General features: G+C 32.4%; 1 protein-coding gene across 1 annotated transcript; it reads right to left on the reverse strand.

Annotated features, from left to right (window-relative positions):
* Positions 1–522: 522 nt before the first annotated feature.
* Positions 523–9,544, reverse strand: LOC123525080 (thiol S-methyltransferase METTL7B-like). Its single transcript, XM_045303819.2, has 2 exons — positions 9,008–9,544; positions 523–5,186 (listed from the first exon to the last, which is right to left on the reverse strand). The coding sequence occupies exons 1-2, from the start codon at positions 9,521–9,523 to the stop codon at positions 4,950–4,952; spliced, it is 753 nt and encodes a 250-aa protein (XP_045159754.1). The 5' UTR covers positions 9,524–9,544; the 3' UTR covers positions 523–4,949.
* Between the last annotated feature and the right edge of the window lie 4,904 nt (positions 9,545–14,448).

Raw genomic sequence — 14,448 nt, forward strand, 5'->3', positions numbered from 1 at the left:
AAAGCTTCAAGCTAGAAACAAGATGGTGGCCAATATGGCAGCAAAAAGAATAAAAACACAAAGTTCAAATTTTAGCTTCTCATCTTTCATAGACTGAATCAAAACTGAGATAGAGTGAAAATGAATAAAGTTAAAATGGGGCATAGTTCATGAAATATTTTAGTCTAAGAGTTATGGACCTTGTGTTATATGCCTGTGATGACATAAGACAAATTTTTAAAGTTTGAACTAATTCCAATAAGTAATCAAATATTGAGTGAAAGTGCCTGAAATTCTAAGTAAAAAGGGGCATAATTCATGAAATAATTGTGCAAGAGTAAAGGCTCTAGTGTCATATGATGTGGGGGATGATTTGGAACAAATCTGTTGAGCTACAATAGAGACAATTTGGAACAAACCTGTTAAGCTACAATAGAGACAGAGTGAAAGTGCATTTAAACATTATTAATACTATAAATATTATTAAGTAAAATGGGGACAATACTCATGGAATTGGTGGGTTATGGTTCTTATATGATTGGCCTTTTCGTTGATGTTAAGGAAGAGTCTAAATCAAATACGTAAGTATTTACAAAGATAAAGTGAAAGTGCATCAAAATACTAACCAAGCTGTGATGCAGACACTGCCCTAAGTAGGACAACTCTCCATATACTTTGTACAGTTAAGCTAAAATTGAACATTGCACAGTTAAGCTAAAATAGATATAATGCCATTATAATGCCAAGTTAAAATGTTTAAGTCAGACTTCCAAGAATTTAAGTCTAACATGATTATCAAGTAAACGATTGATACCTGGTAAAAGAAAACTGTTTCTTATGTTAGTTGAGCTCAAAATAAGAATAGCTCTTACATGGTGCATACATTAAAAATAAAGGAGTGCTATTACAACATTCCTTGTCTACAAATAAATTAAAATCATAAATAAATTACAATAAGAGGGTCATGTTGACCCTGGATCACTCACCTGAGTAATATGAGCTACACGTTTCAAATGTCAAACTGATTCTAAAATATTAAGATAGAAGATCAGTAGGTCACATTTATGGTCACTGAAAGTCAGTTTTAAGATCAGTGTGCTAAACTGTACATGTCATCCAAATTTCAAGGCTGTATCTTAAAAAAACAAGAAAGTAGGTCAGTAGGTCAAGGTCACAGTCAAGTGATCCCTAATCACTTTGGGTCATCAGGTACTTATAATTGAACAGTCTGATAATTTTTGAAGCATTTTTTCCTATATAACTCATATAAGAAGTGACGGGGCCTCTTTTTACCCCATGGGCATAATTTGAACAATCTTGTTAGAGATCCACCAGGCAATGCTACATACCAAATATCAAAGGCCTAGGCCTTGAACTTTCAGACAAGAAGATCTTAAATATTTTTTCCCCCTAAATAAGTCTATGTTAAACTTGGTACCCCCAGGGCAGGGCCTCTTTTCACCCCCAGGGACATAATTAGAACAATTTTGGTAGAGAAACACTAGGAAAGGCAACATACCAAATATCAAAAGCCTAGGCCATGCAGTTTCAGGCAAGAAGATTTTAAAAGTTTTTTTCCTATATAAGTCTATGTAAAACTTGAGACCCCCAGGGTTAGGGCCTCTTTTCACCCCAGGGGCATAATATGAATAATTTTGGTAGAGGACCACTAGCCAATGCAAAATACCAACTATCAAAAGCATAGGCCTTGCAGTTTCAGATAAGATTTTTAAAGTTTTTTCCTATATGACGTTGCGTACGTTGTTGGCGAACATCGGAAATTTTTCAGTTTCGTTCACTTCAATGTTTCATGAAATTCGTTTTAGAAATACGGTTGTTTATCTTCTTTTATCACAAGAAAGGCAAAACAATCTCCCTGTTAGTAAATATGATCGCATTTATGTTTAACAATTAGTAAAAATTTAATTCAACATAGAATCATAGAAAACAACACTAAAACGTCATGTAAGATGTAACAGAATTCACCAATGCGCATTATTTATCGGCTTGGTAAATTCATAAAAAAATTTTTTTTCCCGTCAAATAAGAAGACTCGGTGACGTGTCGTTAACTATTTGATGTCATTGCAGTCATTTGCTGTTCAATACTTCTTGTAACAAACAGGAAGCAAAAGACAGATCCAACTTAAAACGTAAGATTTAATGTCTTCCCTCGACAGGATTTGTTAAAATTTCTGCATTTTCTTTAACTATTGTATGCTTTCTATAATATTTATTTTGAGAAAAAGTACATAAATTCTACTTTTGAAATAGTAAGTTTTTGTCGTATATTGACTTTGATAATGGCGTTTAATATATGTATACTTTAATCTAGCCGCGATGTCACACGTGTCAAAAAATGCAAAAAATAAAATTACTAAGTTGTTACGTGCCGAAATATTTAAAGAAATATGTATTTGTTTACAAAACAGCGACTACAGTCAAAGTACATACAACTGTCTGCAAATTGATATGCATAAGTCTTACGTTGAATATGAATTAAATTTAACACATGAAAATTGCAAAATCTAGCTGAGATATCACAGCCGTGAAATTAATGTAACGTCGACGTTACGTTTGAAAACTAAATAATGTATATGTATTACAATTGTATCTGAACACCGCAATATAATTCACTGTCTGATAAATAATTATATTGAATAAATATTACATAGTACATCTATATCAAATATTTCCTTAAATATCGAAACGACATGATTTATGAAAACTGTAGTCCAACCACCCCAAGTAATCCCTTTAACGTCTTAACCGCTAAAAACGACGATAACGTCAGTTACGTTAATGTACGCCAACAATGAGCGTAACGTCATATAAGTCTATGTAAAACTTGAGACCCCCCGGGGCAGGGCTTCTTTTCACCCAAGGGGCATAATTTGAACAATTTTGGTAAAGGACTACAAGGCAATGTTACATACAAAATATCAAAGGCCTAGGTCTTATGGTATTAGACAAGAAGATTTTTTTTAAAAAATTCCTATATAAGTCCATGTGAAACTTGTGACCCCCAGGGTGGGGCCTCTTTTCATCCCAGTGGCACAACTTGAACAATCTTGAAAGAGGACCATAAGATGATGTCACATGCCAAATATCAAAGCTCTACACCTTGAGGTTTTGGACAAGAAGATTTTAAAGTTTTTCCTTTCGGTTGCCATGGCAACCAGAGTTCTGTATGGAATTCAATTCTTTGAAAAATTTTGAAAGGGGCCACCCAAGGATCATTCCTGTGAAGTTTGGTGTATTTCTGCCCAGTGGTTTTCTAGGAGAAGATGTTTTTAGAAAATGTTGATGGATGGACAACACACGACGGACAGTGAGCAGTCACAAAAGCTCACCATGAGCCTTTGGCTCAGGTGAGCTAAAAAGAAAATATATTATTATCATTTTTTTTTTAAATATGAACAATTGAACAAATGATTAACAACCGGTGTATATTCTTATATACATTGTGAAATCATTTGTGGAGGGGGGTGGGGGGGGAGGCATCATTTTCATTGATTAAATTAAATCCTAATGAACATAGAAATTTTTTATTCATTTATGTTCAAATTTTGAAATCAACAAATTCATTTAAATATTTAAAGTTTTATTTTAAAATTATGTCATATAATGAAAAATTTAAAATCATTAGCCAAGATTTTCCATGTCGCTTTTATAAAAACTTAACACAAAAATTTTAAAATGAAGAAATCCCTGATATTAAGTGTGCAAAATTTGTAGAAAGCTCAGTACCATGTTATACATGGGTTACAATTTTGGAATTGTAATGCAGCATCTTGAACATTGGTGGCACACTAAAGGGCAAGCAGAACTGATTAAACATTCCTGAGAGACACCCATAAAAGGAGACTATACACCAAAAGCGTTTAACCAAGATCCATTTGTACAACTGTATGGAATTTGAAAGCTGTAGGCACTTGATCCTCAGTTATTACCTGAACCATTTTATTCTTGCCCTTTAATTAATTCTAAAATTAATGAGGTTCATCTAATGAGAACAGGCAATAATCCTATGATGTTTGATGTCTTGTATCAAGTTTAAAACAATTACTCAAACTATGGGTTAGGAAATCATGATAAACAAAATTATACAAGTATATACATTACATGTACTATAATGAATTGTTGTATGAAGGCATAAATAAGAATCTTAAAAGAAATGCCAAAATTTTTATAAATACATAAACTTAAAACTGGGGTAAAACTGAGGTAAAGTTTTAAAACATTCATGCCGGACTCCAAGACAACAGGTAATAATTTTCAACAAATTCTCAAAACTATTTGCTTCAACAGCCCGCAGCAACGCCCTGAATAAAAATCTCAAATATAAATAATTAATGTCACAGGAAATAAAACTATGTACAAAATCATAAACAACAAAATCATAAACAACATCTTTCAAGGTCACAAAAGAAGTAACATCTTTCAACGTCATAATAACATAAAGCTATGAAATTCCACAAAAACATAACACAGACAATAGGATAAGTACCTGTGCTTATTATGCATGTAAAACATAACATTACATTTAGCTTATGGAGAAGAATTATTTGTGCTTTTATTTTGATAAATAGACAAAAACATATTTAATTTTTGTTTGCTAAACAAGTGTTTTTCAACATACCAAGGACTGATATGATTCAAAATATTATATGAATAGTACTGAATTTACTAATTTGATTCTAAGATCTCCAACTTATTTTCAAACTTGTCATTAAACTTGCACCTGCTTTTCAAGGATGTCTGAACACTTAACAAGGTAAAAAAACATTCAAAACAGAATAAAGTAATGCTAGCTATGTTTGCTCTGCTACGATATCACTGGAGCTGAAAAAATAGCTTAAACTGTCATACATTTTGTAAAACTAACAATATTTTCAGGAAAGTTTAATGATAAAACATCTGAGGTATGGACCAACTGGAAGCCGTAATTAAGTTTTAAGTAACTTTTTACTACTTAGTGGCACTTCCAAGAATGCAGGGTTTACACCAAAATGGCATCGCTTTAGGGTAGAATTTTTCCATATAAACGTGGGAGAATCCAGCTTCTTTGATGACTTTTTCTGTCTCTCTTTTCACTTCACAACCATCACCAAAAGTCCAGTGAAACGGATTCATGATACACTGTGATATCCAACGCCATGTGTTCTTTTCTGCTCCCACATGCTCCAGAAACACATAGAGTCCACCCTAAAATAAATTTTACATAATGTTTAATAAAAAAACAATACTACATGCTAAATTTTTTAACATAATTTTATGATAATATGGTTTTATTGGTTGAAGATAATGATTGACTGGTGCAGATTATTTACAATTTCATTTCATTGGAATCTGAATGCAAAGGTGCACTTCAAGCTTTTTGGTTCCATAAAAAGCAATTACATTGTAGCAGTTTTATAATTACAGAGTTTTGGTCAGTGTTAGGTGTCTGGGAACCAAACTAAAACAGCTAAACTGCAGACTAGGCATGGGTGGTTACACACCTATAAATTATTAAAGCTCAAAGAATTAATAAATACATGTACATAGAATGGCAAGCGGTTGAAACCTATCATAACCATATTCTGGATACTGCAAGAATTCAATAATGACAGTTTTCACTGAAGGGGATTAATCCACCGTTCCATTTCTGCACTACTTTTATTGATTATTTACGAGTATACCGACTGCTTATCTCTCTACATAATTTCTGTGTAAAAGTTCCTTGTCAGGTTTAACAATCATTTCAATGCACATGATAAAAGAAAATATATCAAATTATATATCTCTGAAAAGCTCAGATCACAAGCTTTCTAATGGTGTATAACTTTAGAAAATCGAAAGAGAAACTATGACACACTGGCAGTTTAAAAATAGCATTTTCTATAGATTTTTAGCATAAAGTAACGTTTATATCTTTCAAACTGTTTAAAGGCACTGACCTCCAGATTTGTGCTAAAAATGATCTTTCTTTCAAATTGAAGTTTTGTCATATCTTACGAAAATTAGAATATGAGTTTTTGTTTCTAAACTATTTTAAAAATGCCAAATCAAGAAAAAAAGATGACCATGTCGGGAGCTGCCGCAATAAAGAAGTTTTCCAGCTCTTGTTACCAATAGAGCTAAGGAGGCTTTAGTGTTTAACACGTGTTAAGGTAGTTCTGCACGTTTGGATCGAATTTTTTTTCTACAATGTAGACTTTGATTAAACTCTGATTTTTCAAAACTTCAGATTATACCTAGAAAATTCAGCAAATAAAAAGGATAGGGTTGTGTGCTTGATTTTTTGCTAGACTGATTTTTCATAATGGGAGTCTGTGGGTACATGTAAATCATCACTTTCAAAACATTTTCGTGAATAGAAATTTTTCTACAATGTAGATTTTGATGAAACTTCTCACAGTTATAACTAAACATATGGCCTATAATGTGGTGAAATAAAATGTATAGGTCCAGGTGCTTATTTTTGAGTAATTTGACCATGATTAAAGTGAACGGAATATTTCACGCTAATTTTAAGACATTATTTTGAATTATTTAACGTGACATAATCATGTTTTGATATCATATATTGACTTTAAAAATATAGTAACAGTACCATTTTAATAAATTTACTCACAGGTTGCCATTAATTCATAAAATGATTTTCATTTCCGTATGCCGAATTCAGGCTTTATACTATGTTTTCCTGATAAATGACGTTACACCATCACTTCTGGTTTATTAAACATGCAGAAATACCTTTAATATAGATATTTATAACTGAGATAGTTTACTCTGAGTAAAGCATTACAAACGCTTTTCAATTTTCATTGTAAAAAGTAGTAAAACCAACTAATTCTCATGAGTTTCATTCTTAAGAAATATAGCATTTATTTCCAGATATCTAAAAATCTTCTTTTTTTGTTGTTGTCGAACGATCTGGAGGCCAGTGCCTTTAACTCTTAAATTTGAATTAAGAAATAATATATCCCAAACTCTGCCTAATTTGTGTTGATTTCTTTCCCAATGCGCCTCTATGCCATCTAAACGTAATAATTATGAAGTCAGAATTTTTTTTAATGAATTGTTGACTAATAACACACAGTTGTCAGCCTTCTTTGTTTAAAAGGAAAATAAACTGTGTTGTGTTAGAATATCTAATATTTCAATCATCTATAATCTCTTTGAATATTTGTGTTTTTAATGAAATAGTCACTGTATTTCTCATTGGTATCATTATAGTAAATTTTAATTAAGCCGGTACAGGGTTGCCTTACCCAACTTGTCAGTGTGTTTCAAGACACTTGATGGTTTAGTCAGAGCAGAATTTCTAGTATATAATGTATGCAAATGGTTTGAATATTATACTGTTTCATGGAAGTGACTTGGACTGTTACAGCAGAGCAGTTTATTGCACATCAAATGTGGGTTTCAACCTTTCTGTGCTGTCAGCACATTGATCTTTAAAAACGTGAGAGGATTTCAAAAGTTTGTTCCCATATTTTTCTCGTTGTTTTAAATACATGGTAAGTCACAGGAAACAGAAGTATTTATAATTCTTTAATCCCGGAAAAAATACGACTGCAAATAATTGATAGCAATTTGTACGCTGTGATCGGAAGCTTTTATTGTTTTTCTAGGGACTGATGAATAAAAAAAATAAACATAATGTTTTCTTTAGTATTTATGACATGGATTGTGCTCATGAACTGTTGAATTTGTTTTACTGCTTGCGTAAATAAATAATAGTGACTACCGGAAATCACTTTCAAAATTACATATTCAAAATTTCAATATGCCTCAAACCCCAGTGAGAGCAAATTATACACAAAATATTTACAAAAATAAACCTAATAAAGGCAAAGTTTTTTATGACAACTAATTGTAACTTTTACCAGCCGTTACCTTATAAATACACTGGTATTACAGTACACAATAGTACATGTATATTGATTACCGGACCTGTACACACCGTGTCTAGAGGTCCGGTTACCGTTATTTATTTACTCAAGCAGTAAAATTAATTCAACAATTTAAGAGCACAATCCATGTCTTAAATACTAAAGAAAACATTAAGTTTATTATTTTAATTCATCAGTCCCAAGAAAAACAAGGATTTGATAAAAAGCTTCCGATTACGGCGTACAAATTGCTATTAATTATTTACCAGTATAGAATTTGTGCTTGTATTTTTCGAGGATTAAAAAATTATAAATACTTCTGTTTCCTGTGACTTACAATGTATTTAAAACAACAAGAAATATAGAAGAACAAGAACAAATTTTTGAAATCATCTCCCATTTTAAGCTCTTGGTAAATTACCGTTCTCAGTATGCATATGTGGACGAACCGGCCGAGAGGGCTAAGACGCTTTCCAACGGAGGTGAAGGCCCTGGGTTCGATTCCTGGCTACTCCCATTGCGGTGTGTCCTTGGGCAAGGCACTTTACCATGATTGCCTCAGTTGACCCAGCTGTAAATGGGTACCATCAAATTGCTGGGGGTAAGGATTAATTGGTTTTAACTGTTCTTAAAATAGGGTCGCGCAAAAGCTCGACAGAGCTTATGTACATTGTTTCACAAAGCGACGGTAAATGAAATTTACCTTTTATATTGATCCGATGTTGCTCATTGCAGAGCTGGAGCAGTCTTCTGCACATACCCGGAAGTGATTATCAATTGGAGCACACGTCAAAAATAATAAAGTAACGCAACTTATTGCTTATGGGTTAGTATCACCATGGTTACAAAATATATACATTTAAGATACTTTTCGTTCAAATTGCTTGGATCTGGTATATACGGTATTATGTCGGAGTCTGTAATTTATTCTGGCGCTCCAGGTCTGTATTGAGTCACAGCCATTGATTACTGGACCTCTAGCTAGCCCTGTACAGTTGTCTAGAGGTCGGGTAACTGGACCTCTAGACTCTGGGTCTAGAGGTTGTGTTATCGCACCCCTAGACACTGCCTTTATATTAATATTAATTTGTAAAGTCTTAAGATTACTAGATTTTAATTTTTCAAAATAAATACAATCATACAAACCTTCTTCAAAACTCTTTTGATTTCTTGTAAGGACATTTCCATGTCTTTTACAGAACACATAACTAGTGTGCACACAACCACATCAAAGCTGTCATTCTCAAGCGGCATATCTTCTGCATAACCATGTAAAATTTCTGCAGATATCACAGTATCATGTTGTTTCAAATTTTTCTTAATGTAGCTAACAAAATGTGGATTTGGATCAAGACAAACTAGTTTAGTATTTGATGGTAGGAATGCTAAATTTGCAGCTGTGCCTGCGCCAACTTCGAGGATCCTCAAGTCTTTGTTTACACTTTCTTGATATTCGTGTACAAACTGGAACACTTTTGTTTTGTATTTTTTCAATCCACGATTCAGTCGAAATGTAATTTTGTTCATGATCCATGCAAAAAATCTCTGAAATGTATGATACCTTATGGTATCTCGAAAGATCCATATTACACCTGAAATTGCGCATAGAGAGCCAATTTTATAAATAAGAAAATCTTGTACGAGTTTGTCTTCGGCCGCCATGTTTTGATCATGTGCCAGATAAAAATAGAATCCCAATTACAGAAATGGACATTTATTTCGCGAAATGGACCAAACATGGCAAAAAGTTAAGATGATACTGGTTCGAGTCGTAAATTCGGCCAGGTCGTAAATATTCGGCCACCCGCTAGAAAGCTTTTTCTCGAGTCAGTTGCTTGAGAACGCATCTGTGTCATCACAAGCACTTGTGTTAGCAACAAAGTCGGCAAAAAACAACAAGTTGAGGTGAGAAGAAAAAAACTTGTCCTTCGATAAAGTTGTGTACTCTAAATAGCAACTATTTTGTCTCACGGGTCGCGTGACGTCATTGCACGCGCTCGTTTGTGCTGAGGCCCGGCAAGGGTTAATTCAAATTTAAACTTTATAACAGAAAAAGAACATGCGCTAATTAGCAAAAAACGCGTTAAAACCAAGAAAATGAATATATTGTTCCTCAAAATTATTGGATTTCCATGTCTAGATCTACGTTGTTTTTTTCACGTTGACGTCATTTCCTTTTAAATTATCCGTTTTGAGGCCGTAAGTCGTTTATGCTTTGCCACGAAACGCGCAGATATAAAAGGTGTTATAATAGCACGTGAGCGAGAGATTCTCTTGACTCTCCTGTTTAAACAGCCCCGAAAAGTGACAAGAACAGCAGTTTTATGCTAGCATGTGTGATAAACAGTGACGTAAAAATTGAACTACGTCATATTGTTGCGAGAAGGATGACAGGCGCTATTTAAATCTCTGTTGGCAAATATTTCCCACGAGGTATGCTATTGAAAATTGATTGCAGTTTGTTGAAAAAATAACAATGTTGGCTGTAGCATCGATTTATTTCCAAGAAAATGTTGAAAATACATCCAACTTAATGTTTAAAAAGTGGCCGAATATTTACAACCCCTAGAAGGTAAAATGTGAAGACTAACTAAACCTGTCTTTTATTTTGAGCGCGGTTGTATCTTTTACCATACTGTAAACGGCCGTTAATGATAACAATCAATGTTGCTTGTATTAAAGCACATATGGTAGAAATTTTGTACAAATCAAATGTAAAACGAAAGAAATATTTATGGAAAACTGCAAAAAGTGGCCGAATTTACGACTCGAACCAGTAAGACAAGTTTTATTTTAAGATATGATAAGTTTTTAAGTCGGCAAGATATATAACAATACAACATAAGCTCTAACTGAGTTTTTTATAAACCGAGCTTATCAAATATGAAATTACTATCAACTCCACTACTGGGTATAGTTAGAGGTACCACCAAAAGAACTTAACCATTTTTAACAAAATGCACAATATATAATTTTTAAGTGCTAATTATTAATAGATCACAGTATAAATCACTTTTTAAGTACAAATATATGCCTAAATAAAATAAAAACAAAATTAGTTCTCAAGCAATCATATCACATAACTCTTACTGACTTTGTATATCTAATCTGTCTAAGCAAGTATACATGTTCTTTGGTTAGTACTATATATAAAATATATTTAGCCAAATTTCTTTCATATAGATACCAATTACTCACAGTGTAAAAGTTATGTACAGACAAAATTAGACATCACCTCTGACCGCCAAGTGTGATCTTTTACATTGAGATTGGGCCTTGATGGTGTATTATATGTGACATGCTTGCACATTGAAGCAAACGTATTTTCTAATCAAAAATGCTCCATGCATGTCAAAAGATGCATTGTGAATAAAATCCGACATGACAAAAATAAAGATGCTATATAACGATATCATCTTATGTGAAAATGAAACACGACAAAAACGAAAATGTTGCAGGCTCGGTTTGATTGAGCCTGTTCATGGACGGTAGTGGAAATGCATGCTACCGCCCACGCCCTCTAGCCCCGGGTTGAGCAGAACTCAACATTTACACATGCTACAAGTACCAAAAATTTTTTTAGAGACATCAACACTTTTAATAACATTTTGTAAATGTAGCCAAAACATAGGCGCAAACTCCATCCCTGTAAATTGAAATCACCCAAGTTTAAATTGTAAAAAAAGTCTAATTTTTCAAAATTTATTATGTTATGTTATTAATAAATGAAAACAGTAAAACTCATTATGTCTGGATTAAGGACTTTAATAGATTAATTAGTACTGTTACAAAAGACAAGCATAAAAAATTCTTTTGTAAGTCTTGTCTTCAGCATTTCACCCAAGAAAGAATTTTAGATAATCATAAAGAAAATTGTTTATCTATTAACGGTGTTCAGGGTGTTAAAATGCCACCTGAAGGTAGTAAAATTGAATTCAAAAATTTTCAAAAACAACTAGCAGCACCCTTTGTAATATATGCTGATTTTGAGGCATTAACAGAAAAGGTGTCCAGCAGTCAACCGAATCCGAATTCTTCCTTTACAGAAGAATATCAGAAGCATGTTGACTGCGGCTATGGGTATAAAGTAGTCTGTTGTTATGACGACAAATATACCAAGCCAACTCAGGTCTATAGAGGACCTGATGCAGTATTTAAATTCATAGCAAAAATGCTCGAGGAAGAAAAAAATTGTAAAGAAGTATTAAGAAATAAGTTTAATAAAGATTTAAGAATGTCTAAAAAAGACGAAATTGTATTTAAAAAGCAGAAATCTTGTCATATATGTCAAAAAGAATATACAAAAGATTCAATAAAAGTCCGGGACCATTGTAATATAACAGGAAAATTCAGAGGAAGCACTCACTCAGAGTGCAATATTAATTTTATTTTAACAAAGAAAATCCCTGTTGTTTTCCATAATTTGAGAGGTTATGACTCTCATTTTATAATGCAACAAATAGGGAAATTCAAAAAAGAAATTAACGTCATTCCAAACAATTTGGAAAAATATATGGCGTTTATGATTAGCGATTTTATATTTATTGATTCGTTTCAATTTATGTCTCAGTCGCTTAATAATTTAGTAAAAAATATTTCTGATTTTAATTATTAAAAGTCAAAGGAGTTTATCCATACGATTATATGGATTCATTTAAAAAATTTAAAGAAACAAAATTACCTTCCAAAAAGGCACTTTATTCTTCATTAAATGAAAATAATATATCTGATGAAGAATATAAACATGCCAAAAATATTTGGAAAAAAAATTAAAATAAAAACAATGGGAGAATACCATGATTTATATCTAAAAACTGATGTCTTACTTTTGACAGACGTCTTTGAAAATTTTAGAAAAATTTGTATGGGGTATTATAAGTTAGACCCCTGTCATTACTTTAGCAGTCCTGGGTTAGCCTGGGATGCTATGTTAAAAATGACTAAAATAAAATTAGATTTAATATCAGATACAGTCGAGTCCACTTAATACGAACTCGCTTGATACGAATTTTCGGCTATAACAAACAAAATCCGGATTCCCCGGCTGAGTCCTTCTATTTCTTTGTAAAATTATTTCGGTAATAGCGAACTCGCTTCATACGAATTTTCGGGAGATACGAACACATTTTGAAAGTCCCAATGAGCTAAAATGTTATAAGTTTCCATTTTTTGATACGAACTAATTTTAGAAGTCGGCGGTTTTTTTTGCTACGCTTGATCTTTTAACAGTTTGAATCTCTACAGTGCTGATATTTAGTCGAAGTGATTATCACCTGTATTCGATAAATACATAATAATGAGATTAATGTATGCAGTTATTTTATTCATTACAATCGAGTCCAAGTAATAATGTCTTTAGCAATTCAGCGATAATTACTTTCATTTGTACACCTCTCCATGAAAATACAATTTCATTGTACGTTTTAGGGCTATATAGTGTTCTTTTAGTATCAAAAATACAACAAAAAATTACCAGTTTTTTTTTTCAAGTAAATGTTTGAAATACCATGTGTAAAGTACCTGTTGCAAAAATGCATTGACATATACACGTTAATGTATTCCTGTGTATCTATATGTGCTAGATCGATATGTGCTATTAACACTTGGTGATTCAATACATTTGTAAATTAGAATTTATTTTTTATACATTTTTACGTGTTTAAGTATGAGTTATTTTATTGTAAACTGAACACACTCAATCAGTTAAAACTACTAATGAGCATCTATTCACTACTGTATTTGATTTATCGGAAGCTATTCACCGGTGATACCGGTGATACTGTCCAACTTGCTCGTGTAAATTACCCGGTAGTCATACATTCGTTAATACGAATTTCGTTTGATACGAGCACATTTCCCAGGTCCCGAAGAGTTCGTATAAAGCGAGTTTGACTGTATATATATGTATCTGTTTATAGAAAAAGGCCTTAGAGGTGGCATTAGTTATATAGCTAATCGCTACAGTAAGGCGAACAATAAACATATGAAAAATTATGATAAAAAAGAAGAAAGTAAATATATCATGTATTTGGACGCCAACAACCTTTATGGTTGGGCCATGAGTCAGTCTTTACCATCTGGTAATTTTAAATGGACATCTGAAAAACAATTTAAGAAATTAATAGCAAAGGGTTAAACCAATTTTGTAGTTGAATGTGATCTTGACTATCCAGAAGAATTACATTCTTTACATAATGACTATCCATTAGCTCCAGAAAAAATTATTATACCAGATCAATGGCTTTCTGACTATAGTAAAAATATTAAAGAAAAATTTGAAATAGGAAAAAGAAATGTAAAGAAGTTGGTTCCGACTTTAATGAAAAAGGAAAAATATATACTTCATTACAGAAACCTAGAACTGTATACTCAGTTGGGTTTAAAAGTAACCAAAATACATAAAATATTAACCTTTGACGAAAGTCCTTGGTTCAAAGAATATATAGATTTTAATACTCAGAAAAGATCTGAGTCAAAGAATTCCTTTGAAAAGGATTTCTTTAAATTAATGAACAACTCTGTATTCGGTAAGACTATGGAAAAGCTGCACAAGAGGGTTAACATTAAATTAACCCATGACGAAAAAA

The sequence above is a fragment of the Mercenaria mercenaria genome, chromosome 3 (assembly GCF_021730395.1).
Source record: "Mercenaria mercenaria strain notata chromosome 3, MADL_Memer_1, whole genome shotgun sequence".
Lineage (NCBI taxonomy): Eukaryota > Metazoa > Mollusca > Bivalvia > Venerida > Veneridae > Mercenaria > Mercenaria mercenaria.